Source organism: Orbicella faveolata, unplaced genomic scaffold (assembly GCF_042242905.1).
Source record: "Orbicella faveolata isolate gen_17 unplaced genomic scaffold, um_ofav_v1 contig_47, whole genome shotgun sequence".
Lineage (NCBI taxonomy): Eukaryota > Metazoa > Cnidaria > Anthozoa > Scleractinia > Merulinidae > Orbicella > Orbicella faveolata.
In genome coordinates, this window is record NW_028301577.1 from 13,245,001 (window position 1) to 13,272,653 (window position 27,653).

General features: G+C 38.8%; 3 protein-coding genes and 1 long non-coding RNA gene across 4 annotated transcripts; 2 read left to right on the top strand and 2 right to left on the bottom strand.

The window, feature by feature from the left end:
- Window positions 1-1,811: 1,811 nt before the first annotated feature.
- On the top strand, window positions 1,812-9,786 carry LOC149097229 (uncharacterized). The gene is made up of 2 exons (XR_016204132.1): window positions 1,812-3,234; window positions 9,550-9,786. It is a non-coding gene; the product is annotated as an uncharacterized LOC149097229 (long non-coding RNA).
- On the top strand, window positions 3,298-6,824 carry LOC149097230 (uncharacterized). The gene is made up of 3 exons (XM_089279432.1): window positions 3,298-5,136; window positions 5,473-5,559; window positions 5,722-6,824. Exons 1-3 carry the CDS (start codon window positions 3,508-3,510, stop codon window positions 6,223-6,225), a joined length of 2,220 nt encoding a protein of 739 aa, XP_089135558.1. The 5' UTR covers window positions 3,298-3,507; the 3' UTR covers window positions 6,226-6,824.
- A 270-nt stretch (window positions 9,787-10,056) lies between the features above and the next one.
- On the bottom strand, window positions 10,057-14,267 carry LOC110046233 (lipopolysaccharide-induced tumor necrosis factor-alpha factor homolog). The gene is made up of 3 exons (XM_020751919.2): window positions 14,014-14,267; window positions 11,723-11,907; window positions 10,057-10,988 (listed from the first exon to the last, which is right to left on the bottom strand). The coding sequence occupies exons 1-3, from the start codon at window positions 14,182-14,184 to the stop codon at window positions 10,781-10,783; spliced, it is 564 nt and encodes a 187-aa protein (XP_020607578.2). The 5' UTR covers window positions 14,185-14,267; the 3' UTR covers window positions 10,057-10,780.
- Window positions 14,268-18,010: 3,743 nt separating this feature from the next.
- On the bottom strand, window positions 18,011-27,639 carry LOC110046235 (uncharacterized). The gene is made up of 10 exons (XM_020751921.2): window positions 27,570-27,639; window positions 27,427-27,490; window positions 26,102-26,154; window positions 23,901-24,418; window positions 22,687-22,847; window positions 22,152-22,350; window positions 21,641-21,745; window positions 20,960-21,181; window positions 19,549-19,772; window positions 18,011-19,134 (listed from the first exon to the last, which is right to left on the bottom strand). Exons 1-10 carry the CDS (start codon window positions 27,590-27,592, stop codon window positions 18,373-18,375), a joined length of 2,331 nt encoding a protein of 776 aa, XP_020607580.2. The 5' UTR covers window positions 27,593-27,639; the 3' UTR covers window positions 18,011-18,372.
- Window positions 27,640-27,653: the final 14 nt, after the last annotated feature.

The window sequence follows — 27,653 nt, forward strand, 5'->3', positions numbered from 1 at the left end:
AAGATAGAAATTTTCTCTTGTAATGGAACACGATCAAGTGAGTTGAAGAAACCTTGACCTTTCGTGTGAAGCTTGGCCAAAGGGTTTACACAAGGATTTTAGAGTTCTCCAAAATCCCTAGAGTTTTTGCATTAAGCTATGAAAACAAATATTATATTATTGTGACAAGTTATATACAAGAGAATGCCTAGTTAACCGCGCGGCCATGGGCCGAGCGCGGTTCTAGGTTTACCCGTGGTTTATTATTTTTTTTAACCGCGCGGCCATGGGCCGAGCGCGGTTCTAGGTTTACCCGGGGTTTATTATTAACCGCGCGGCCATGGGCCGAGCGCGGTTCTAGGTTTACCCGTGGTTTATTTTTTTAACCGCGCGGCCATGGGCCGAGCGCGGTTCTAGGTTTACCCGTGGTTTATTATTTTTTTTTTTGTCGGTGACCAGACGCAGACCTCCGCTCGGCCAAATTCCGAGTCACGCAACGTGTGATGTTTTTTCCGCCAGAAGCTGTTAAAACATTAATACACGGATAATTTTACGGATATTGTTTCCTTTGTTGTGGGTAAAATATATTTTCTTTTGGTTTTATCGAAGCGTTGGATTCAAAGGGAATAATAAATACGCTAAAAAAAGGTATTACGTCAGCCATGGACTGCGGTGACGTTGCAGCTTTCACTTTCGCTACGTGACTAATAAGATCGTGTTTACTTTGGAAGTTTATTTCGCCAGAAGCGACGGTCATTAATTTATTTGCAATTTTGCGAGTATTTCTTGTGGTTTTAGGCAAATGAAGTAAATTCTTTGGCTGTTTCATCGCAGCCAGTTCATAGATCGGAAGGAAAATGAAATATTTGCAAGCCAAGCAAAGAACATGTCAGGACATGCAATGATTACGTCATTGGTAGGGAAATAACCACCGTACTAAAGATAGCCGTCGATAGCGCAATTCTTGAATTATGTGACTCGCGTGACTACTTTGCTAGCCCTTTACTCAAGGAAAAATTAAATTTAAACTTGACTTTTAAGAAAGAAAGCTGTTGTTAATAGTGTTCGTATCTTCATGCCCATACATATCCCAAAGAAAGTTCCAGATTAACACTATTACGTCATCGGAGATTTCGCAACGGCTACGACTGATGGTGCAATAGTACAGTCTGTGTTGATCAAGTGATGTGATGTGTACAGTAATCAATGAATCATCAAGGATTACTTTCGAATGTGCACTGCGTTGCGACTGTAGTGCTAAAAAAACAGTTAAATTTTAAAAGCGCGGTTTTAAGATCTAACAGATCTTCTTGTTTTTTTTTGTCGGTGACCAGACGCAGACCTCCGCTCGGCCAAACTTTGAGTCACGCAACGTGTGATGTTTTTCCGCCAGAAGCTGTTAAAACATAAATACACGGACAATTTTACGGATGTTGTTTTCTTTTTTGTGGGTAAAATATATTTTCTTTTCGTTTTATCAAAGCGTTGGATTTAAAGGGAATAATAAATACGCTAAAAAAAGGTATTACGTCAGCCTGACGTTGCAGCTTTCACTTTCGCTATGTGACAAATACGATCGTGTTTACTTTGCAAGTTTATTTCGGCAGAAGCGACGGTCATTAATTTATTTGTAATTTTGCGAGTATTTCTTGTGGTTTTACGCAAATGAAGTAAATCCTTTGACGGTTTCATCGCAGCCAGTTCATAGATCAGAAGGAAAATTAAATATTTGCAAGCCAAGCAACGAACTTGTCAGAACGTGCAAGGATTACGTCATTGGTAGGGAAATAACCACCGCACTAAAGAAAGCCGTGGATAACGCAATCCTTGAATTATGTGACTTGTGTGACTTCTTTGCTAGCCCTTTACTCAAGGGAAAAAACAATTTAATTTAATCGTGATTTTTAAGAAAGAAAGCTGTTGTTAATAGTGTTCATATCTTCATGCCCATACGTATCCCGAAGAAAGTTCCAGATTAAGACTATTACGTCATCGGAGATTTCACACCGGTTACGACTGATGGTGCAATAATACAGTTTGTGTTGATCAAGTAATGTGGTGTCTACAGTAATCAATGAATCATCAAGGATTGCTTTTGGAATGTACACTGCGTTGCGACTGTAGTGCTAAGAAAACAGTTAAATTTTAAAAGCGCGGTTATAAGATCTAACAGATCTTCTTGTTATTTTTTTTTTTTTGTCGGTGACCAGACGCAGACCTCCGCTCGGCCAAATTTTGAGTCACGCAACGTGTGATGTTTTTGCGGCAGAAGCTGTTTAAACATAAATACACGGACAATTTTACGGATATTGTTTTCTTTCTTGTGGAAAAAATATTTTTTCTTTTCGTTTTATCAAAGCGTTGGATTTAAAGGGAATAATAAACACGCTAAAAAAAGGTATTACGTCAGCCATGGAATGCGTTGACGTTGCAGCTTTCACTTTCGCTACGTGACAAATAAGATTGTGTTTACTTTGCAAGTTTATTTCGCCAGAAGCGACGTTATTTCTTGTGGTTTTAGGCAAATGAAGTAAATTCTTTGGCTGTTTCATCGCAGCCAGATCATAGATCGGAAGGAAAATTAAATATTTGCAAGCCAAGCAACGAACTTGTCAGAACATGCAAGGATTACGTCATTGGTAGGGAAATAACCACCGTACTAAAGATAGCCGTGGATAACGCAATTCTTGAATTATGTGACTTGTGTGACTTCTTTGCTAGCCCTTTACTCAAGGGAAAAAATAATTTAATTTAATCGTGATTTTTAAGAAAGAAAGCTGTTGTTAATAGTGTTCGTATCTTCATGCCCATACGTATCCCGAAGAAAGTTCCAGATTAAGACTATTACGTCATCGGAGATTTCACACCGGTTACGACTGATGGTGCAATAATAGAGTTTGTGTTGATCAAGTGATGTGATGTCTACAGTAACAAACGAATCATCAAGGACTGCTTTGGAATGTGCACTGCGTTGCGACTGTAGTGGTAAGCAAACAGTTAAGTTTCCAAAGCGCGGTTATAAGATCTAACAGATCTTCTTGTTTGTATTTTTTTTGTCGGTGACCAGACGCAGACCTCCGCTCGGCCAAACTTTGAGTCACGCAACGTGTGATGTTTTTCCGCCAGAAGCTGTTAAAACATAAACACACGAACAATTTTACGGATATTGTTTTCTTTTTTGTGGGTAAAATATATTTTCTTTTCGCTTTATCAAAGCGTTGGATTTAAAGGGAATAATAAATACGCTGGAAAAAGGTATGGGGCGCCGTACTGGACAATATTACGAACATTTCTTAAACATGCTCAACGCCTATTTAGCGTGACATACTCTATATTCTGTATGGTCATTGTCATATAACCATGCCAAAATCTAAATAAAGATGCTCAACTTACTTTATATTCTGTATGGTCATTGTCATATAACCATGCCAAATTCTAAATAAATATGCTTAACTTACTTTACATTCTTTCTGGTCTTTGTCATATAACCATGCCCAAATACACTTATATTGAGCATTCTAAACTTCCATGCGTATGCAGTATGGTATGATGCACCGCGCGCTTGTTATGACAAATACGTCACCAGATCTCCCTCGGCCCCTACAAGACTGCCATGTTGGATGCTTTTATCACGTGCTTTCAGTAATGGAGGAAAGAAGCGAAGATTTCCGAGAAGCGTTATCAAATATCGCTCGTCAGGCAAGATCATTACTGCAAAATTTCAATGATAGTAATGTGCAACCTATTGAACAACGAATGTTGGATCAAAGGCCTCGTGAATCGGGAATACTGTCGACGAGAACGCCATCATCAAGTCAGACTGTGAATGTAAACAACACAAGCATCAGAAATGTGGAAAGCACAGCGGTGGCCGCACAGTTAAGGAACTTATTTCCGACTGTTGGAAAAAGATCATTTGGTGGCAAGTCGTCCAATAGCAAATGTGTTAAAGGTAAGAAGCCTCCAGCCAAAAAAGCAAAGAAAGATGTAGTACATAAAGATGTTGTTCTTCTTCCTTCTCCTGACACGAAGTCAGTGCCTACCCACCAGACGCGATGTCGGTTAGAAAACAATGGATTTGTTGTTCATGCATTTCCAGTGGACAAGTCTCTGCAGGAAGAAGACCTTCGAGCTCAAATTAGAGAGTTGTTCCCACCTCTTGCAGAAACAGACTTTGAATTTGTAAAGTCCTGTTACGGTCAAATAATTACACCAAAGTTAGCCACTGGTGTACATTTTTCAGCTTCACCTGTTCTTGGCCTTGCTGGACAAGGGAGCATATACATTCGACCAGAATGTGATATCTCTGCTAGTCTCAATAGTGACACTGATAGCCCTCCCCAGAGTCCTGATCATGATCCACGAGGTGGAAATCCAAGCCCAAGTTCACCCCTTCCTGAACAAGTGGAAATTGCTGATGATGGTGAATGTAGTGGTTTGTCAAATGTTTCATACCTATCAACTACTGCCTTATCCAGCAGTGCAATAAATCGAGGGGGGCTAGATCAGTTAAAAGATATGTTCCCTGGAAAAAGCACCAGCATACTGCAGAATGCCCTGACCTGCCATGGGAGTGTCAGCCGGGCTGCTCTTTTCCTCTCCTCCCAAAATCTCCCTTTTGAGAGTGACATTGGTGAGGATGATGATGATAGCCTTTTGGAGCCTGTTTTCTCCCCAGCAAATGAAAAAGCAGATTCCCTGGATACAGTGTTAAAGGAACTTCAGAAAGGTTTGAGTACCCAGAAAGAAAAGCTCAAAGTTGACGAAGAAGATTTATTCAATGATGCTATGGCATACTATAAAGATCCCAGCTTTGATCCTACAAAGCATCTAAGAGTCCTTTACACAGGACAGCCAGCTGTGGACACGGGTGGAGTAACCAGACACTTCTTTAGCCAGCTTCTTCAAGTTATATCTCAGATGTTCTTTCAGGGCACCAATTACAAAAGTCCCATTTATAATGCTGACATTGTAGCTTCTGGTATGATGAAGTACATTGGAACAATCATTGTGCACAGCATTTTGCAAGGAGGTCCTGATTTCCCTGTGTTTAGTCCTTCAGTTTATCGCTACCTAGCAACGGGGGATGTTGATACAGCAATGGATTCACTGAACTATGGAGACTGCTCGGAGCCTGTGAAAAATTTTATTGACAAGGTATTGTACATGTATTTGTGCTTGCATACCAATAGTAATGTTTTGTCCCTTCCCTTTTTAAGTAGTTTGCTCTTTAAGTAAGTGCTAATATCTTTCAACAAGTGCTGATGACTAACAAAAGGGAAGTCAGCCTCCTTGTTTTATTCAGAGTTAGGGTGGACAGAGGGTGGAAAACATTTACAATATAATTTCTGGCCCAACTAGGTATGAGGAAACTGTAGACACACAAAGAAAGATACTGGCATCACTGTGCACTGTGTATTGAATGAATGTAAACTTGAACAGATTTATATCCTTAACAAAGGGAGGATTGACCAGGAGTTTTCTTGTTAACAGATTGCTCAGGCTGAAGATGTCGCCACACTGGACCAAGAAGAAGTGGCTAGTTTTTTGTCAGAGTGTGGCATGTCGGTAGTTTTATCTGTAAGTCTTCAAAGGATAATAATATTAGAAACTGATTTCTTTCAAATTTTTGATTGAAGGCAAGTTCCTTTTTCCATTTTACAATAATAGTTTATTGAGTGTCCCCAGCTACCACAGCAGGTCTTTATACCCAACACTACAACAGATGATTTTTTTTTTCAGAATGACAACAAAATGAGGGTCATCCAAGGGATAATAATTCATGATGTCATAAGCCGACCCAAGATTGTTCTAGATCAGCTTGGAGAAGGACTGGCTGTACTTGGCTTTCGTGCTAAAATGGCAGAGTACCCTGACATGTTTGAGAAGCTGTTTGTGCCCAGCAGTGATAGTAGGTTGAGTGCAGCACAATTGGTTGATGTACTACAGTTTCCATCTGAGATGAGTGAAGATGACAGAACTGTTGCAAATTACCTTAAACAGTACTTACGTAAGGCTGATATTCAAATGTTGGAAAATTTTGTCTTTTTTGTCACTGGTTCCTCTGGTTTGCCCAACTTTGGACTAAGTAGAATCAATGTAAAATTTGACAATGTTCCTTCTATTTTTGCATCAACATGTTTGCTTTCATTAACTCTTCCAAATCACTTTGAAAGTGAAGAAAGTTTCAGTTTATTGCTGAATGCTCTCATTAGTTCTGCAAAGAAATCCTTTAACTGTGTGTAATTCATATCCACCGGTTTATTCAGTCGTGACATTGTAGTTAGCATGTAAATGTTAGAGTTCAGTTCCTCACTTTTTAGAGGAATATTTTCCCACTTAAAAATTCAATGGCATTTGTTGTTGTCACATTGATTTTTTAAGAAGTATTTCAGCCACATGTTAATGTTGACATTTATTGTTGTGCCCATTGAAATTTCTACATGTAGAACCCTAGTCCTTCAAGGTTTAATTAATAATTAAGATTTAACGTGATGTGTGAATTGCAGAAGTTCATGTACATGTATGACCATTTTTTAACTTTCATACTGTACTTTCACTGGCATTGACTATTAAAAGAGAATATTCAGGGAACATGCACTCATGAAACCACAGTGTTAAGTCATTTTCACCAGTAGTTTTGAGTTGTTTTGAAGCTAGCTATCCTTAAATTTGGATTGATCAGGAAATGATGCTGTAGCTGTTCACAATGTTTGTTCATGAGCAGGGAGCACCTGCATCCCCATGTAATTTACTTACTTGTAGTGTTGCATGACAAACAACTTTTTTGTGTAACAGTGGAAAAAAATGACAAAGTGACAATAAATGTTGTGTTTTATTTGCCATTTTATGCTTCCTCAATTTGTAACAAGACTCACTTAAGTCTCCACATAACCAAGGTACCCTTAGTTTTTTGCCAAGGGTAATAATATAATTTGTAAAAGATGCTATTGAGTGAATTTAAACATGAATAACTCAGTTGGAGTCCCTCAATACAGCAACACATGGACCTGACTGTCCTGCTTGTTTGTCTTTATAGGATCTTAGCTGTCTAATGATTACCTAGTGACCTGTTTTGGTGCTGCTGATGCCAAAAACAACAACATTAACTAACTGTGATGTTAAAAGACAAATTTAAGCGGTAACCTCAAACACAATGGAAATACCAGTAAATTAAAAAAAAACAATTTGAAAGAAAACCTTAGTTGTCAATACTGTGTGGCATTTGCAAATTGTTTCTTTACTGAACTCACATGCTACATCTGCTGCTGTGAGAGAAAAGAGAAAAGAATTCCTGGGTCTTGTGAAATGAGTGGAAGACACTGATCCAGTTATTCCCAGTTATGGCAAGATTGTATACAAATAAATTTCTAAACTTGAAATTAACTTAGCAAACCCAGACTGAACCTCCATATGTCGTTTTTTTCCACTACTGAGCAAGCATTTTTTGGTACTGACATTACTTTTCCCAGTCCTCTAAAAGGACCTGTTACTTTTCCTCAAGTTACTCCCCATACAATAGTTATGTTCTAATTATTCCTGATGCATAGCATGAACAACCCCAACAAGCTCAACATATTTGAGGATTCTTTCGTCCTTTCTCAGGTTTGTGGGTATTAGGGAATGAAGGTGGTCTAGTTGACTTCCACTCAGAGGTATGTTACTACTTGGAACAACTACCTCTTGGTCCTCTTCTGTAACAGAACTGTCATCTTCATCTACTCCGTACCAAACTAATTCTTCCTCTGTTAAAATAACATCTAAAGGCGAGTTCCTGTCTGTTGCAGTTCTCAGAATGCCCTCAGTCCAAAGCTGGAGAGGAGATGAACCACCTTCTGTGCTAAGACCATGGTAATTCCATTGTCTGGTAAATTCTTCCAGAGATTTGTTAATTTCCTGCAAATACACAAGATGAAGTGATATCAAATGAACTTCATTAACAGGGTCTAATAGGCCAGAAGTTTCCATCATGTTAACTCGTCGATATAACTTTTGAGGACACCACTGGTTACATCCCTATGAAGCCGTTCAACTCTTTGATTGTGCACAGAACTTCCGGTTATCATGCTTCCTCTGTTGACTCCCCGGCACTCCAACATCATTCGGGCCACGCCCATGTTTTCAAGACCATGGTCACTTCTAACTCTTGAAGGTATGCCATAAGATTGGCAGGCATTCTGAAACAGTTCAAGTACGGTATCTGATTTGTTATTGTCTGCACAGTACACATATGGTATCAACCTGGAATATCCATCAATAGCCGTGTGTACCACAAATCGCCAGCGTATCATCTTGTGATTTCCGTCGATGTGCCAGAGCGCATTTGGACATTGTACATTGTACTTTCGTCTACATATGGTTCCTCTCCACCGAAGTGCTGTTCCAACTGGATCCAGCTCGCGCATCATTTCTCTGACTTTCCATCGTTGCACTCGTATTCCCCTGCTATGTAATGCACCTAACATTCGGGTTTGACCAATTCCAGGAGTGACCGTCATTATTTCTTGCATGATTTCCCTTAGTGCGCCATTTCCAGCAGACGACCAGTTCATCTCTTCCTCGCCATCGATTTGAAACTCTTGCCGCCTTCTTGTTAGGGTTTTTGTGGAGATTCCGAGAAGTTCCGCTATTCTGACCCAAGGAAAGTGCAACTCGCGGAGAAACTGTATTTGCCTTTTGGAAACCTCCAGTTTCGGTTGACCTCTCATACCTGTGTACTCCCTCTTGCATTGGTGGGCTGGCACATTTACTGTGTCTTCACTTAAATAATCTGCCATATTCTCAAAATAGACTCGCAGTCTTGTCAAGTGTGTGGACAGCTCATCCATGTTGCTATGAAAATTTGCCATTTTTAAATCACGATCCGAACTGATGAGTTCGGAAGCGCTCTCTTTCAAAATAAAAACAGTTTCCCCAGCCTCTGAAAGCCTCTCGTGTAACATTTCTATTCTGTCTATGTCCCCAGCAGATGAAAATATATAAATGCATTGTTCTGCCTCGGCAAGTAGTGCTTTTGTCCGTTCAAAAAATGATATGAGTCGATTCTCTGACCCAGCAATGCCACCTAGAGCCGCCATTTTGGTTCCGTCACTGGCCGCGAGAGACCTGGTTACAAAATCAGCATATAAAGCGCGTGGTGCATCATACCATACTGCATACGCATGGAAGTTTAGAATGCTCAATATAAGTGTATATGGGCATGATTATATGACAAAGACCTGAAAGAATGTAAAGTAAGTTAAGCATATTTATTTAGAATTTCGCATGGTTATATGACAATGACCATACAGAATATGAAGTAATTTAAGCATATTTATTTAGAATTTGGCATGGTTATATGACAATGACCATACAGAATATAAAGTAAGTTAAGCATATTTATTTAGAATTTGGCATGGTTATATGACAATGACCATACAGAATATGAAGTAAGTTGAGCTTCTTTATTTAGATTTTGGCATGGTTATATGATAATGACCATACAGAATATAAAGTATGTCACGCTAAGTAGGAGTTAAGCATGTTTAAGAAATGTTCGTAATATTGTCCAGTACGGCGCCCCATAAAAAGGTATTACGTCAGCCATGGAATGCGCTGACGTTGCAGCTTTCACTTTCGCTACGTGACAAATAAGATCGTGTTTACTTTGCAAGTTTATTTCGGCAGAAGCGACGGTCATTAATTTATTTGTAATTTTGCGAGTATTTCTTGCGGTTTTAGGCAAATGAAGTAAATCCTTTGACTGTTTCATCGCAGCGAGTTCATAGATCGGAAAGAAAATTAAATGTTTGGAAGCCAAGCAAAGAACGTGTCAGAACGTGCAAAGACTACGTCATTGATAGGGAAATAACCACCGTACTAAAGATAGCCGTAGATAACGCAATTCTTGAATTATGTGACTCGTGTGACTTCTTTGCTAACCCTTAACTCAAGGGAAAAAAACAATTAAATTTAATCGTGACTTTAAAGAAAGAAAGCGGTTTGTAATAGTGTTCGTATCTTCATGCCCATACATATCCCGAAGAAACTTCCAGATTAAGACTATTACGTCATCGGAGATGTCACAACGGCTACGACTGATGGTGCGATAATAGAGTTTATGTTAATCAAGTACTGTGATGTCTACAGTAATCAATGAATCATCAAAGATTGCTTTGGAATATGCACTGCATTGCGACTGTAGTACTAAGAAAACAGTTAAATTTTAAAAGCGCGGTTATAAGATCTAACAGATCTTCTTGTTATAAATGCTATCCAATCACAGCCTGTGTTATATTTATTTTTCATTTTACAAAGTAGTTAATTCATCTCTTCAGTCTTCGGAAGCAGCAATTACTATTTTCAATGTCTACAGGTACAGATTTCACACCTTTTGTTTTTACAAACGAGTTCGTTTTCCTCAGAATGAGAAGCACATTGACAGTTACCAATCATATTAGGAACTTTAAAACTTTCAATAATAATCACTTATTATAAATGAATTTGGTATCATCCATATCCATTCAGCTGCCCCTGCCAAATTTCAGTGGCAAATTTTCAGCTTCTCATGCATTCAAGTACTTTTTATTCCTGCAGCTTGTGAGAAGTTCTATTTTTCTTTTTCTTTTCATTTTCAACGACTTTGTATGGGTTTGGTAAATTTCAAAGACTATTATTTCAAGGCCTATGGGAACTATGTAAGCTTAACTATCTAACTAACATGTATTTCTGTTTGCATAATGGATGATGACGATCATGTTTGAGCATTTCCGCACAGTCCTGGCAAATGAGTCCTCGTCAATGTTTATTTCCTAATTTTGCTTTAGTCAGCTGACAGCGTCTCTGTTGGGGGCACATAACTATCTGCTGGGCCATGTGCATTGCTTCTGTCGTACCCAGTCCCTGACGGACCACCACCTCCACCAGACTCAATGATCGGACGCTTATAGACACCAAGATCTTTACGACAATTCGGACATTGGTGCCCAACATCTTTTGCACAGTCTGTACAAAATGGAATACAACAACATCTGCAAAAAACAAAATGTTATAATGTAAACTTAAAAAGCCTTCAGGAACAGATGATGTTTTCTGAGAGAAACCTTAGAGAACTTGACACCTGCATGTTGTTTTTATAAATATGTTTGTTTCATCCCACTTCTGGTAAAAATCTATTTTATTTTGTAACGATAAATTGAAGTCAATTCCAGAAATTGACTGCAAACAATGCTCGATAGGTTCGAGAACAAGTCTGCAACAAGTCAAAAGAAAAGAAAACCAGTAGGCATCTTAGAAAGTAAAACATTTATTAGAAGTTGTCCCTTTATCATTTTCCTAATTCTCCTTGTCCTTGCCTCTTATGAAACTTTTTGGACCTTGAACTTCGGACCTTGGTTTTAAAATAATAAATAAAAATAAATTGACCACTCCCCCAATGGTTTTTTTTTTAGGGCCAATGGAATTACAAATGATGAAACAAATACAATGTAAATTGACATAATGTAGTTAAGATCCCAACTGGCAGGAGGTGGACCAGTTGGCTATTTACAAGTGTAACTGAGGAGTTGAACTCATGACTACCAAGAACAACACCAGCTTGTGGTCAGAATGGGACTTAAACCCATGACCTCTGGATTTCAAGTCCAGTGCCCTAACCACTCGACTGTGCTGCCTCCTTAAATAATTTCACAAAATTAACAGAAACAAAAACAATACAGGATAAATATCTGGACTGATAGTGACCTTAAATATCAGACATGCTTACCCAAACAAACTAAGCATAAGACAGTACATAAAGGTAGTGTTGCCAACTCGATGGTCTATCTTGGTGACAATAGTTGCTCCACAATGGGGGCAGCGCATTGATACCGGCAGCTGTTTGAGAATTATTGGTTGCGGAAGAGAGATAACAGGCTGTTGAATCACTGTTCCTGGTGCACCATATCCAGCCTAAAAGAACATTCAACAAAAAGACATCAGTCAGACCAATGGTTGAACGTTATTTACATGTATTGCATATACAGGGAACTAGCTGACATAAGGCAAGGCAAGTACCCGCACTAGCTGCAGTCCTAACATTTAATTGCTACTAATATTAAAATTAATCTACCGATAATACTACCGCTACTAATTGCTGCTAAAATCTCCCACCTTGTGTTTGACCTAATTTGCTGTACACAACATTACTCTTAATAATCTGTTGATTGCAGCAGAAACTTTCAACTTTCAACTTTAGTTTGACTATCATACACAAGCTTCAGATTCATTATTTGCGACAGTCAGACAATATTTCACTTATTTACTAAAATTCTAAATGCTTGACTGAAAAATAAAATAAAATTTGAGCACTAGGTAGTGGAGTACATGTTACCCATGTTTGACCAGTCATTCTCATATTTTGCCTGAAATATGTGCATCCAGGGCTCTTACGGCCGCAATAGGTAGACTTTAAATTCCTGAGTCAAAACAACAGTAGCTACCTGTTCCGTCTTGAAAATACAAGGTTTATGTACCAATACAAGGCTCATATACACTCATGCATCCTCCCACATCATCTCTTTGACCAATAAAAAAAACAGACAGTCAACTCATACCCTGTGGACACCTCGCTATTATGGACACCTGTTATTATGAACCGAAGCTAAATTTCCAGCGGAAACTAGAAAAAAATGTATGGAAACAACTCCTGCTAATACAGACACCTACAAGGATCAATCATGTCTTCATATCTTTCTCTGCATTTCAAATATATGATCTTTCACTTGCATCTTCACCATCTATGGTATATTACAAACTCACATGACCAGCTCCCAGTTGGCTTGATAGCTCAGTTGGCAGAACACTGCACCGGTATCACAGAGGTCATGGGTTTGAATCCCATTCAAGCCTGAATTTCTTGTTCAGCCTTTAATTTCACAACTGCTTAAGTTGTGTGTATAGATCTGATGATCAATAATGTCTTCAATCAACAAGCTCTGTTGTACAAAATTATTCTGGTATAGAAGCATACTTCAAACACTAGCTTCTCCCAAATCAATCAAAATTCACAAATAATTTTAATGTATTTTGGCAGGACTGCATTCCCACAGGGAGTTTTGAGGAGAATGTTGTTATATGGCTTCAATAAATCCTAATTTTGTACAACTCTGGCATGACGTCTGAATGAGATCGTGTCTCTGATGGGCTACAGTCTAACCTAAATTGCAATAGCATGGCAGAAGCATGACGTTAGAACTGGACCTAAATCATCCCATGTCAGCGTTAATACGTGAAAATCCGGTCTGTAACATGCCCAAATCTTGGGTAAGAAAAACATCCCATGCCATCCTTTTTCTAGCAGTTCATGGCACTTTAGTGACTTTAGTTTTTCGCCAAAGTAAAATAAAAGCACTAAATATCGCATAACTATCAATTAACATTTGAGAAAGTCTTATTGGCAGGGTTTTGATAACCTTTTTATAGTTAATGGTTCTGCCTACTGCTTCAATGAATGTTATGTTTTGCAGTATGATCAAAAGTTTGCAGAGAAATAATAGAAGGCAGATCCAACTTTACACTACTTAGAGGTATTCAGAACATGCTACACTTAAGTGGAATTCAGAGTTTTTAATGAATTAGAGGAAAAAGAAACAAAGGAACTCTTTGTTTCACTAGCCAATAGGTGACGTCATTTACATTTATACCTTTTTAAATAAATATATTTCTTGGCCAATTCATGTTTTAGTGAAATCGTGTTCTTTTACTACAATGAAAGGCTTAAATAAATTCACATCATTTCACGAATTTATGTCCTTCTGAATTTCAAGATTTTAATGAATTTTGACATTAATCACGCGCCAACTTACTTGTGATGTCATTAGCTGCATGATCAACTGAACGATACTTGGCCGAAAATACAGAGTTCTTAATTGCTCTTTGTTTTGAAAGATATCACGAGGATTTGCTTGCGAGGGTACAGTGTTGAAGTTGGAAAGCTATTTGAAAGTTGCTACATAAGTTATAAGCTTATTATCAAAACAGCGACATAAAATTCCGTAAAATTAGAAATCGTAATACCTGATAGTAGGGCTGGGACGGTGGATATTGCCCTGGTGGCGGTGGTTGTTGGTAATAGCCGGGCTGTTGAGGTGGATAATTCGGCGGATAATTCGGCGGATAATTCGGTGGATAGTTTGGTGGATACTGGCCTTGACTCATAGCATAGTTCTGCCCTGTGGGAGCTGCCATCACGACCAGAAAACACAAGTCGTGTCCGTTTTCTTCAAGTGCACAAATTCCGTGATCGACAGCTGCAGGGTAAACACGCTTTGCGTAATGGGATAGCCTTGGGAAACAGCTGAGTCCACAAAAGATGTTGCGTGACTTATTTCGAACCTTGAGTTGAAGTTCAGGCCTCTTCGACAAAAGATTTAAATTTCAGGTGATGGTAGCCCTTCAAGGCCCTCAACATCGTACCAAACTACTCCAAGATGACGGTACAAGTGGTCGTAAGACACTCTGTGGTATCTAATTTGATTGCGTGTCAGTGTCACCTTGCCATTCCCAGTGTCACGCAGGAATGTAACACTAACTGGAGCCTGACTGGACGTGTGACCTCTGCAAAACTAAACCTGTCGCTCTGAACGATCGATGCTCTGAGGATGATGGCCAAAATAGTTGGCTGGCCTTTTCCCTACATGCAGATAATATGGGGTAGAGGATTAAAGGAAAAAATCTAGAAAGTATTCACTACCGTTTTAGAATAGGTTCTCAATAGATGAATTGCCAGAAAATCCCACGAATTTTAGGAGAAGCTACTTTTTCAGGTCATAAATAGGGTAGGGAAAATCGCAGATTTTGGTCATAAATAGGGTAGGGGTTTTGGGAAGCGAGCCACACACCCCAACCCGGGGGGTACCTCTTAGGGGTTATTTTCAAAGTTTCCAACGAGCACCCCCGTCCTTTTTATATGGAAGTCCCCCCCCCACCCTCCTGCGTATAGCCGAAACCGGTTAATTAGGACACCAAATGGGAGAACACCATAGTTGCTGATGCCTTTATCCGCTGCTCTTATACATGATTAAGAATTCACGAAGTTCTCCGTTGAAGTTTTCTAAGAATTCCAGTAGTGGTGATTAAACAAAAGAGCCGATGTATATTTTTGGAACAGATGACACAGTGACCACAGTCTCCAAAGAGATAAGAGATGGGATTTAAGTGGAGAGGAAAAGGAGAAAATCTAGAAACTAAGGGTTTTACTAATTTTTGTGTACTGTTCGTTAACTAGTTGTAGTAACAACCTCGCTCTATGGACACCCACTTAATATGGACACCCACCTATCACGGATTACGGACAGCCTTGTGTTTTGCACTTCGTTGAGAGTTTTGTTTATTTTTAGACATTATGTTTGTTTTCTTGGTGATAAAACCGAACACGCGAGATTCCCGCCACTTTTGCTTTAGTAGCCAATCGGATTATGGCTCTCGTTCGTGGATTGGTGCGAGTAGGATATCAAGAGATCAGTAGAAAGTAATCCTTTTATCGAAAACAGTGTGTTTGTGCTCTTCGTACAAAAGTAGGAAAATAGCGCGTCTTAAACGGGATTACGCCTTGCAGAATTGTGAGTATATCGACAATGTTGGAGAATGTTTTTTGCTGTTTCGTTTTTTAGGTTAGATCCGATTTTTTAGAATTGCTATTGTCAACCCACATGTATGCCTTTGCTTTCAGTTGACTAGCTAGCTTGTGCTGATTAAACTAGTTGAAAACAACTGGTAGATCCCGTGCACTTTATTTTCCAGGTGTGTCTTCAATTCGAGTAGTACCCTGATCCGTGTTGCGAAACACCTTGTTTGCCCTTGAACAAAACCTCATGTTTTCTCTCATATCAGTTTCATTAGCCTGCTTACACACTGGTTAATACGTACAACGGAGACTTTTTTTTGTGATCCGACTGGCGCATTCTCGTACGAAGTTAATCTAGCTTTAGGCACTCTGGCTCCTCCGTGTACTGTGCAATTTACTTTGTCTTGATTATATGCTGATTAGTATAGGTAATCATACGGTTTCAAGTTCAATTTGGAATTAATTTGCACGAGTGAGTTTTTCAAAAAGCTGAAATTGCATGAGCCGCTTTGGCGAGTGCAATTTCGGCTTTTTTAAAAACTCACAAGTGCTAATTAATTCCAAATTGAACGAGAAAAACTGTATGATTACTTATTAATAATATAAACATGAAAAAAATTTGCCTGGAGGAAATGCCTTAAGACCTTTCTTGAAGCCATTTTTTCTCATTCGAGAAAACTTTTTTCAAAATTTCTGCACTAAATTTTCGTCATCATTTTATTTGATATCATTGCCTTAGAAAATTTCCTATTTTTTTCAGTCAATCATAATCTAGAATTACGATGTGTAATTTGCACTGGTGTTACACTTTTTGCACTGATGTTACACTTTTTGCACTGGTGTTACACTTCAACTGCATTCTCCTCATGTATATTATTATATCCTGTAATAAAATAAAAGCTCTCTCTGGGAGCTTAATGAAATGGCACGTGAGCATTCACTGAACATTTCGCATGCCAGTGGCATTGTAGTTTGGGCCCCGTCCACACTACGCTGGCGAAATTTGAAAACGCAACAATCACCGGTCATTTTGGATTTGTGTTTGAGGAAAACTCAAGAAGGGAAATCACATGATCATCGCGACTTCATCGTTTTCGAAAAGCTCCGTTTTCATAATGTTTTCCGTCCACATGCACGAAAACGCAAAGCCGGCGTTTTCAAATTCCTCCGGTTTAAAGAGTGCTTTCGAAAAGCTCCATTTTCGTGACGGATTAGTGTGGACAAGAGACGATGATCTGAGAGAACACATCCCCGTGCCCCATCTTTAAAAATCTACTTTAGGTGATTACGTACTATTGCACTGCGCATCCCTTCTGCGCTCGATTTTCGCGTCATTAGCGCGCGCACATGAGCGCCTGCGCGTACCAAACGTAAGAGATTTCCCTCAAACTTAGCTTGATAGCGAAATAAATGCTCCTTTTCTCTTAACCGAGCACGGTGACCCTTACTTTTTAGTTCCTAATTTCAATGAGAACAATATCCTCAATAACTGAGAAAAAAATTAGCAGAAATCTATGGCTACTTTTTTGGCAAATGAAATAAATACCACAGAGGGAGACAACGGGCCAAACAACGCATGTCCAAATGATGTTTCCTTTAAAGGATAAAAAAATGCAGGGTATTTGAAGACATTTTTTCTGGGACGTAGATGAATAAACAATCAAAGAAAGTCAAACTTTGTGCGATATAACAAGCTGCATTGAAAAATAATCGAGCTTATTTCTTGCGCACGGAGATTACCAAAAGTCACCTAAATAACCGTATTTGTCAGCATTGTGGCGTGAAAACAAGCACGGTGACCCCCTCCTTTTACTACGTTTTTAATATCTCCTTCTCCTGTAACAACAGCATACCAAGTTTCATCGGAAATCTATGGCGGGTTCTTTTACTAGGGAATCACCTTAAGCTTCAAGTCACGCTATAAAAGTTATTTTTACCCTCGGTCCCATGATCGCGTAGCCAATGCGTCCATCTAAATCGGAAATTGTGTACTTTGGTCGCTACCTAGCGGGACAACTATGGCTGTGACTACTGGCGAATGTAAATGGGGCCATTTTTAGCATATCCTAATTAAAAAAATGTAAGAACCTTACTTTGTTTTTCGCCTTCCCTTTGCGGAGCCTAAAAGCTTGCGATGAACGATGGAATTCGTGCCAATGTGTTTCTCTTAGGAGCCTCAAGTGGGGAAGAAAAGGGTTTATTCAAAAGTCAAGATATGAAGATATGAAAAATATTTTTACCTGAAACCATGGAGATGAAAAACATAAATCAATAACTTCCATTCATGCGTGTTAGCTCGTCCTTCTGTTAGCAACACCACCTTTGCAATTCCAAAGCAAGTGCACAGATTAAAAATAGCGATGATAAGCATTGTATGCTAACGCATTTTGCTTAACTTCTAGTTTCGTATGCTAGGCAACATTCATTTTCCAAAACTGACCGTTACAATTTTTGAACAACTATTAATCACTGCTGTTTATTATATTTTTAATAAATCTGGTCTAAGAACCATGATATTAGGCCTCGTGATGGAGATTATTTTTTGATTTATTTTAACAAAGTATTAGGAGCTTAACAGTAACGACTGAAATGTTATAAATGTTAAATACGATTTTTGATTTATTAAAAAAGTCTGAGGAGCACAACAGTAACGACCGGAATTTTACAAATGTTAAATACGATCACCTCCCACTTTTAAATAAATAAATAAATAAGTAAATACATCAAGTGCCATGGGGTAACCATGCATTTAAATCATTTAAATTAAATAAGTTTTCAAAGCGAAATAATTAAAGTGAAAATGAATGAGTTCAGTCATGACCAAAAAATGAGTTTGTCTCTTCGACGATGGAACTTAGGTTCTCCGAGTCTATAGGGCTGCTTAGGAAAACCGAGCCTAGATCAGTAGCATTGTCATGACTCAGCGGTCTTCCAGATAATGTATGCGTATGATGCGAAGGAAGCGGGGGAAGGGTGTCAAGTGAAAGAGGTTCCTCGACCCCGAACATGGCAGGGACGAATGATGCAGGAAGCAAGCTTGTTTCTGTTCGGTCCGTCAAGTGCTGCGATGAGAAATCTCTGTCGTGCTCATGATAATCCTGTTGGGTATCTTCGTGTTCAGAGTAATACTCATTGTCGTCTAACTTTGATATGGGCCGCACAAATGAAGGAGGGGAATAACAGCCCGCTAATAAGGAGTTTTCGCTTGTATCAACAGGTGAAGGTAAGCTAAAATCGTTTGAAACTTCGCAGCAATCTGTGGCGGTATCATCCACTGCTGGACTGGCACAGTCGGCTTGTGAAATATCTTCGGACTTCTCTGATTTTCGCGGAGCATCTGTAGAAGACTTTTTTGATCGCTTGGGTTTGTTTTGAGTTCGATTCTGTTTGGCAAGAGAATTCTGCAGTTTTTTCTCTTGCTTTTCGTGCTCTTTGCAAGGAAGGTGTTTCCTGAGGCACACTCTTTGGTTGAATGTCCTATGGCACGTGTCACATTTAAAAGGTTTGTCATCAGAATGAATGATTTTGTGCTGTTTAAAGTGATCTGGCCGCTTAAAACCTTTACCACAGACCTACAACAAAAGAAAACAGAGGAAAGATTGAAAAAGATCAGAGAAAAGGTTCCCATTTCATCCAATGATCACGGCATTACGTCCATTGAGTCAAGTCAATTAACTTATTTACTGACTAAGTTTGTTACTATATTTTCTTACTTCTTTAATTATAGCCAGTGTCACAGCCGCTCTCTTTTGTTTTCTTATCGATACTACTGTAGGTCGTGGTGAAACGATAGGTGAACGAGAAAATATGTAACAACACAGGTGTACGCTTCTGTCTTCTTTTCGTTCAAAAATTTACATTACACTGACAATCCAATATCCAAGGGAAACAACTTGACGTCTTCGGGACAACATACGCGACGGTAAGAATCTAAAAAAAAAAATAAATAAATAAATAAAGGAAAGCGACACACAAAAAATGATTACCTCACAGACAAAAGGTTTTTCGTTGGAGTGAGAAAGTGAATGCATCTTCAGGCCGTAGGACTTGGCAAACAATTTGCCACAAGCTTGACACTTGTAAGGTAGGATTCCCGTGTGTTTAGCGGTGTGAGTCTTCAGACTGCTGTTGTTAATAAAGGTTGCTTCACAGTATTTACACTTGTATGGTCTCTCGCCGGTGTGCCGTCTTCTGTGTTCCCTCAGGGTGCCTACCATGACAGTTGGAAACAATTGATTAAACACTGCGCATGCACCCCAACCTCGTTCCCAGGTTTCTATCTCTTCCTCCCTTGAAAAATTACATTCTCAAGGAAGGAAGAGAGATGACCCTGAGAACGAGGTTGCATGCACCCTACGCTACGCTACGAGGTTGCACGCTACCCTACGAGGTTGCATGCATTTACGCTCGACAACGAACCTTCAATTGAAGATTATACGACGAGCCCCCAAAAAATATTACACGTACTCAGGCCCCGGGGTTTCAAAGCAGAATTATGCTAGTTTAGGAATAGTATCAGCTGAGTAATCGACTCAGCTTTTATTAGTTATAATATCAGTTTCTTTCGTTTTCCTTTGTTCTTCATTTTTAAACCACACTGAAACTTCAAATTCTGTGGAGCTGTAAATGTTAACTTAGTTTAGCTTTTGGCTTCAGATAAGAACTAATCAGCTTGGTACTTTGTGCGTTTCTAATCTAATTTTCTAATCTTTAACATACTTGTTTCGTATTGGTTGTCTTTTTTCCTTAGTAAACGATCTATTTAGAGGTTTTTGTCGATTTGACTATAACTTTGTGCACTGACAACGTGCCACAGCGGCCTAAGTAAATGAGCTTGCAAAATGAAAATGAATACATCTTTTAAGTAGATTCTTACAGAGAATAATTTTCGTGACCACCAAATTGTCTGAAAAATCAACAGCTGGGCAAGAAGCAGACCGCTGTGCTCTACGACATGCCTAATCACTTAACCCCCAATCTTAAGGTTAGGTTTGCGCAAAGGAACGTCGTGTAAAAACGTAAATAGGGAGCTTAAGTAACGACGACGGCGACGCCGAGGACGACGCCAAGTCAAAAATGGATTGATATTTTACCAGCGAAGTTCGTAATTGTCTAGATGTGTTCAGTACGCCAATGGCTCGAAAAACGTGCTCAGGCTTAAGATGCAGTCAGCGTTCAATTCCAAATGAAATACGAAAAATTAGCCGTCGTCGTTCACGCAGAACTTGGTCATTTCATGTTCTTGTTTTGCAGAGGACGGAGAAATGTACAATGATCTATAACGCACGTGCACAGCCATTGTTCTACTCAGTAGACGTTTTGTTTGGTTGCGTTCTCGTTGCCGTCGTCGTCGTGGTTTGCTTAATCTCCCTAATATTTCTTCTTTGTTAAACTCACGTTGATGGGAAAATAGTTTGTCACAGAGATCACATTTGAACTCCTTGACCCCGGTGTGTTTAACACCATGCCTCTTGAGATAGGCCTTGTCTTTAAATGCAGCATCACATACAGAACATTTGTGTGGTCTTTCATCTGAATGAAGTCTCTTGTGTTTCCTTAGGAAACTTGTTGTCAGACAAATCTGGTCACACTGATCACACTGATACATCTTGCGACAGTCTGTGAACATTGTAAGACATTCATAACACTCACTCAGCTTTCTTGATGAGATAAAACTAATGGGCATAAATCTGGTCGTTAAAATAGCTAGAAATTCTTTTAGATTCTTGTCCAGGTTGAACTTGGCCATCGTTTGGAATTTTAGATCACAACACATGTAATGGCAGTTGAGAAAACTTGTTTTCAAAACCCAGAGCGGAAATATTTCGACCTAGCCTGTTCCTTGCGTTGAGCTAATTTCAAAGTGTTAGGAGGTTGGGTAAGCTCCACAAAACAGAAGCGGTTATCCCATTAATTTCGTTGTCTACACATATGTATACCTACCTTGGTGTTACTATTTACAATCTTATAAGGAATATCCTTGAAATTGTGCTTTATATTCATGGTGTAAATTGAATCATTTAGGTTTAGAATCATAGAATTTGTTGTTAAAATTTTCTCGCACAATATTGCGTGTACCTGGTTTCTCGTCAAAGTGTTTCCGAAGCTCAGTCCACTGGTAAAATCTCATCCCACAAGCCTGACAAACACATCTGAAGTTACTGCATGACTCTTTACTGCTGTCTGAAAACATATTGTGCAATCACAGCACTGACCATTACCACAACAAAAAAATACTTGAAAGAAAAGATTGGGCCTGGTGGTGATCAGTGTGCAAAAATCAAGTGAAAATTGTCATTGTGCCAAAAGCTAAGTGAAAATAGATAAATAAATAACTGCATCAATAAATAAATGGCATGACAATTTCTAAATTACAACACATGGGAATGCAAAACCAAAGCAAACACGAAAATTGCTTTCGACACTCAATTCAAAATCGCTGTAATATTGAAAACCAATTTCTGACCAACCAATAGCTTAGTTCCTTGCCCCCGAGTGGAGTACGGTAACCATAATTGGATTACTTGAAACCTAGTCCATGCGTGAAAAACAACACTTTAACTATATAACACTTGTGAAGTTCACACACCATGTTTGTTACACTCAGCAATGTGAGTTATAAGGTCGTTCTTTGTCTTGAAATCGACATTGCAAGTTACACATGAGAATGATGACACCAGGGATGTAGACTGTGCAGATGGTTTATCAATGTCATTCACACCAGACTCTATGCCCATTACATTTTCCACATCTATGCAAAGTTCACCCTCAGATACTTCTGCAGCTGTCTAAAAAACAAACAAAATCGGTAAATCAAAGTTTCTGTTCTCCTTGAAATAAGTGAGGTATGGTAGGGACCAACAACGACTGAGAGTGTCTGATCACAAACAGAAGTGTCCACCACAATGGTGCCGTCAGTTCAAGTACATCTAATCGTAAGCAGTTATTGCAGGGAATCTTGGCTAAAAACCAGTTTTTTCCCAATCAAAAGTTGGCACTCAGGTTAAACTGTTTCAGAGGTTTGAGGTCTGAACAGCATTTTTCATCAAAGATTCCTTGTGATAATGGACTCCTTATGTCAGACAAATTACCATCACGATTCTTTACAATTTATTTATACTTACATTTTCACTTTGAGAGGTTTGTGATTTTGTAGCACGTCTGACCTTCTGTTTAGGTGTTGTTGTCTTGTTAGGTGTAAAGTCTTCATCACTGTCAGTAGCATCTGTGGGTGAATCTGAGGACATCTCTTCATCTTGTTCACTGTGATCCACAACAGCACATTCTGACAGTAAACAAATAAAATAAACCTTGGCTTTTCCCACAGCACCAATAGTTACCAATCTTCTCTCTTCTCTGTATTACACATGCAAGTTAGCAGATACATAATGTTCCACATTTTTCAAGTTACAGTAAATGTAAATTGTAAGCCATGAAATCCTGATTATACGCTTAAGACTACACCCGGAGCAACAGGGGGATCTCAATATCTTGAACCCCAAATTCTTAAATGTTCCAAAAACTGATTAAAACATTGTTTCCCATGGATTTCCTTCAAATGAACCTTACAACTTTACAACTACATGTGTTTCGTCAACCCCTTGCTGATAACTCAAAACTCTCACAAAGTCAAACCAGTTCTTGACTCTGGGAAAATTGGACAATCCTCCATGTAGTATGTAACTTAAACCTCTAAAAATTCAAAAGCCACCAATGGAAGCACTTTCCAGTTACACTTCAGGACAAGTGTAATGATAGAGTAATCAGCAAATCCTGACATCTGTGACTACTCCACAATGCTGCTACTGCACAATCAAGAGCCTTTTTGTAGCATAACCCAGTCTGGGGCCGAGTATCGGCAAATTGATTGGCTGCATGTAAGCAAGGGCCTTCTGCTGATTGAAAGAAAGCCAAATGCAGGCATGCCAATTTCATGCAACACTTCCAAAGATTATTTTAAAGTACAGTACATGTATAATCAATAAAATTTCATGTTTAATAGATCAGCCACTATATCACCACTCATCCTTAGTTTCTGTTGAATTTGACAGACTGAGTTGTTCCTTACTAAATATCAGCTCACAGAAACTGGTAACTTCAGAAGGTTCATTAAGAGCTGAACACCAGGTAAATTGACCAGCTGTGAGGACAATTTTGCTTGCCTGGTTTGACCACCTGGAGGAAAGTTTTTTTTTTTTATGACAAAGTTCAGTTCAAAATGTTTTGCCTGCCTGTGAAAACCAGTTGCCTTCTTTCTGAAAAACTTGATGAAATCCTTGAAGCTTGCAGTCAAACTCTTAAATAAATGGGAAACATTACCGGTAATTTTTTATCTCACCTGAGTCATGGCAGTCTTTAATGTGCTGTATGACATCTTGGTTATTTTTACATAATGCAGAGCAGAATGGACATGAAAATGAAGCAGCAGCTTGATCTATATCCTCCATAACAGGTCCATGGTGCACAAATGCCTCAACATCAATGGCCAAGTCTTCATCAGCCTCTTTACCACTGCTTTCTTCAATTACTTTTGATGTATTTACTCTTGATTTCCCTTTTCTTCCCTTACTCTTTTTCTTATTTTTGTTATCTAAAGTTCTAGTCTCACACTTTTGCTGTTGTTTTACAGTTTGTTTCCTCCACGCATTTGTCTTTGCTGCTCTGGGGTAAAGCATTGCTCTTCTTATGGTGTTGCATGCATTAGCTTTCTCATCTGACTCTTTACTGAGGTCTTCATCATTTTGGATGTCATTGCCAATGACAGCGATCTCTTCATCTGATGACCCTTCTTCGGAATCTGATCTTGACGACGTTTCTTTGCAAACTCTCTTAACTCCATTTCCCTTCCTCTGTTTTCTATTCAAGTAAAGAAAAAATGACCTTGAGACATGTTAACTAGACTGTAGAAAATTCGTTCTACATAGACTAGTGCAACTGAATTTGTATTTCAGGCTACTCGGTTTCAGCTACTGTAAGAACAATATGTCTCATAAAAAAGAAAAAATAAATACTGTGGGATCATTACAAACCTACTGAAAGCTAAATTTAATTGCATCCCATGCAGGGAAAATAGCAAGAACCTCTCAGCAGCTTTGTGTTACTGAAACAGAGTTAGGCACCACTGCTTATAAATAACTAGACTTAATTTAAAGGCTTGACATTACTCTAGACCAACTTATAGCATGCAGTGGTCCATGGCACCACAAGCCCAATAAATTATTCTTCAAACAGTTAAACATATCAGGCTTCTTCATAGCTTCTTGTCAGGTTGTTCTAACTTTTTGCCAGTACTCAAATAGACCTCTGAGTGGATAAAGGTACTCTAACAGTAAACACACAACATAGTAACTCTGGCAGGGCTCAAGTTGTTAATCCAGTACCACACGAGCCATCACTTACAACAACACCTGCAGAGCTCCTGTGGGTATTCTGTTGTCAATCTCCTGCTGTAATGTCAGTGGTTTGGCCCTTGATAGAGGAAGTTCATATGGGCCTCTAGCATTGCTCTCCCATTAAGGGAATCTACTTCAATCATATCTTATTGAAAGCATTGACTAACAATGTAACAGGCCAATAATAACGTATTTGTACATCTTACAATTTGACCTAGAGAATCAGCAAGTATCTCTACCTCCCTTACTTAGTTCATAAACTCAGTCTGACTACTTTTCAGAGGAGAAGTGGGTTTAGCCTTATATATTTAAAGTGCCTATGAAGTAAAAAAATAATTGCTGCTCATTTGAAAGGCTTTTCAAAGTAAAGAAGAATGGCGTTTTCCTTTTTGGAATATCTTTTTCATTTTAGAGATATTTACGTTTTTGTATTATGCAAATAAGGAAAGTGATGACGTCACAGGTGGGTTCCAGTACAACAGTACAGTACAACACTCAATCAAGAATATCTCTAGAAATATTAAAGCAGTGTTCTATAAACTTGGCACCAGAAATGACACCCGTCCTGCAATAGTTATGCTGCTGGTCCTGTTTTAATTAAGACTAAAATTCCCAGATTTTATCTTAAACAAGGTTCATCCACTCCCAACAATCTAATGGGGAGAGTTACGACAGTATGGGAACCATGTGTGTTCTGAGCAAGACCCTCTGTCCTACTGTAAAAGGTTGCAAATGGTGATATTATTTTATTTTTTCTCAGAAAGAGACTAGAGCCAAGAGTGTTGCCATGACAACAACATAGTATGTGTCATTCTCTTTCTTTTGTGATGTACATTTCTGGTGCCAAGTTTAAAGAACACTATTCCAGTATTTCTGGAGATATTCTTGATTCTGTATCAAACTGTTTAGGTGGAACTGTTTATGGCGTCGTCACTTTCCTCATTTGCATAATACAAAAATGTGAATATCTCTAAAATGAAAAAAGATATTCCAAAAAGGAAAACGCCATTCTTCTTTACTTTGAAAAGTCTTTCAAATAAGCAGCAATTATTTTTTACTTCATAAGCACTTTAAGTAAAGCTGAGCACTTGATTAAGGAAATTTGGTTCAGTGCACTGGGAAAATAATGACATTTAAAATACTGCACCTTTTTACATTACAAAGTTCTGAACTCAGATGAATATCTTCACCTTCGTCATCCTGTAATTCAATACAATGTAGCAATATGTTAACTAAGATGTTATTTTAAGTAAATTTTACGTGGTTTTTTAACAGTACTAAACGTACCAGCACATGTTGACTACAAGTATTCTCACATGTTGACTACAAGTATTCTTTCTGCCAGCAGCAGAAAAAATATATTCATATTTCCCAAGATCAGACTTGATTCTAGCCTTCTACATCCCCAGGGGTAGGGGTATTATTCAACATTTGAGGAAAACTTTTTCCAAATCCCCACCTTATCCCAGGGTGGGTCAGGGGTCAGGGTTTTCCTTGACTCAGTTTGAGCCTTGGCCAGGGTAATTGTGCTGTGTTCTTGGGCAACACACTAACACTTACACTGCTGCTCTCTATAAATGGGTACTGGCATATTTAATGCTGGGGGTAACCCTGCCATGGACTAGCATCCCATCCAGGGGTGGGGAGTAAAATTGCACCTAGATTTTCCATTCTGGCTACTAACATTTGAATTTCAGTCACCAAATTGGTATCCAGGGACCTGTTTCTCAAAGGTCCCAAAAGTTTTTGTACCCAGAAAGCCGTAGCAAAAATTCAAACCGTATGATTACAGTGCTGTTTTATTCACAAATTCTAAATATGAACAGAGGTTCCCTTCAAACAAGAGGTTTCAGGAGTATACAGCTCTCTGTTGTTAGGTACAGATATTTAACTTCAAATGTCTTTGTGGGCCTAAAACGTTTTCAAGGCTTTCAAGAAACAGGCTCAAGAACCCTATATTTTATCTTACTTTAGTGCAGTATCATTCATTATTTTTTTGTTACAGCCATATTACTTGCCATTACGACTTCAGGAAGGTTACTTAACCTCAAATAAATACTTAAGATATTAATTCACTGCTCTCCCGCACGTGGAGACCAACTGAGACCCAGGGATCAAACGAGAAAATACAGTACCACGAAAATCTTAGCCGATCACATACTAAGAAGCAGACAACAAATTTAGATTTGTGTCTAAAAATCCCAATATTTCCTAAATTATTATTTGTAAGTGGCCCTTCGCTAACTGTGAAAAAATTTTAGGGGCGTTCATTATTTCACACGTGCTTAACTCACCAGACAATCGAAACATTTAGAAAAAACTACGTTACTCTTTTAGGAAAGCAACCTAAATAAACAGAAGATTTCCTTTAATTATAAACAACGCACTGGTACTGTATTGCCCCTGAGCAAGTTGCATGCCTCTAAAACTTACATAAAATTTTTGATTTCAACTTTTTACTTGTCTACTTACGCGTAAAGGACTCTTTCTTTCACACTGTTCAGAAAGTTTCTCGATTATTGAGTGAAGTTTCAACCTTAAATAAAAAAAGGCTCATTACGTTACAGTAAAACAAATAGTTGCGTCATTTATGCAAGGAAAAACAGTCCACTTACCCACGTTTCCTTCCAGACGCCATTTTGAGCCCGGCCTGGTTTGTACGTCAAATACGCTCACTTGAAGTGCAACCAACCGTGCAC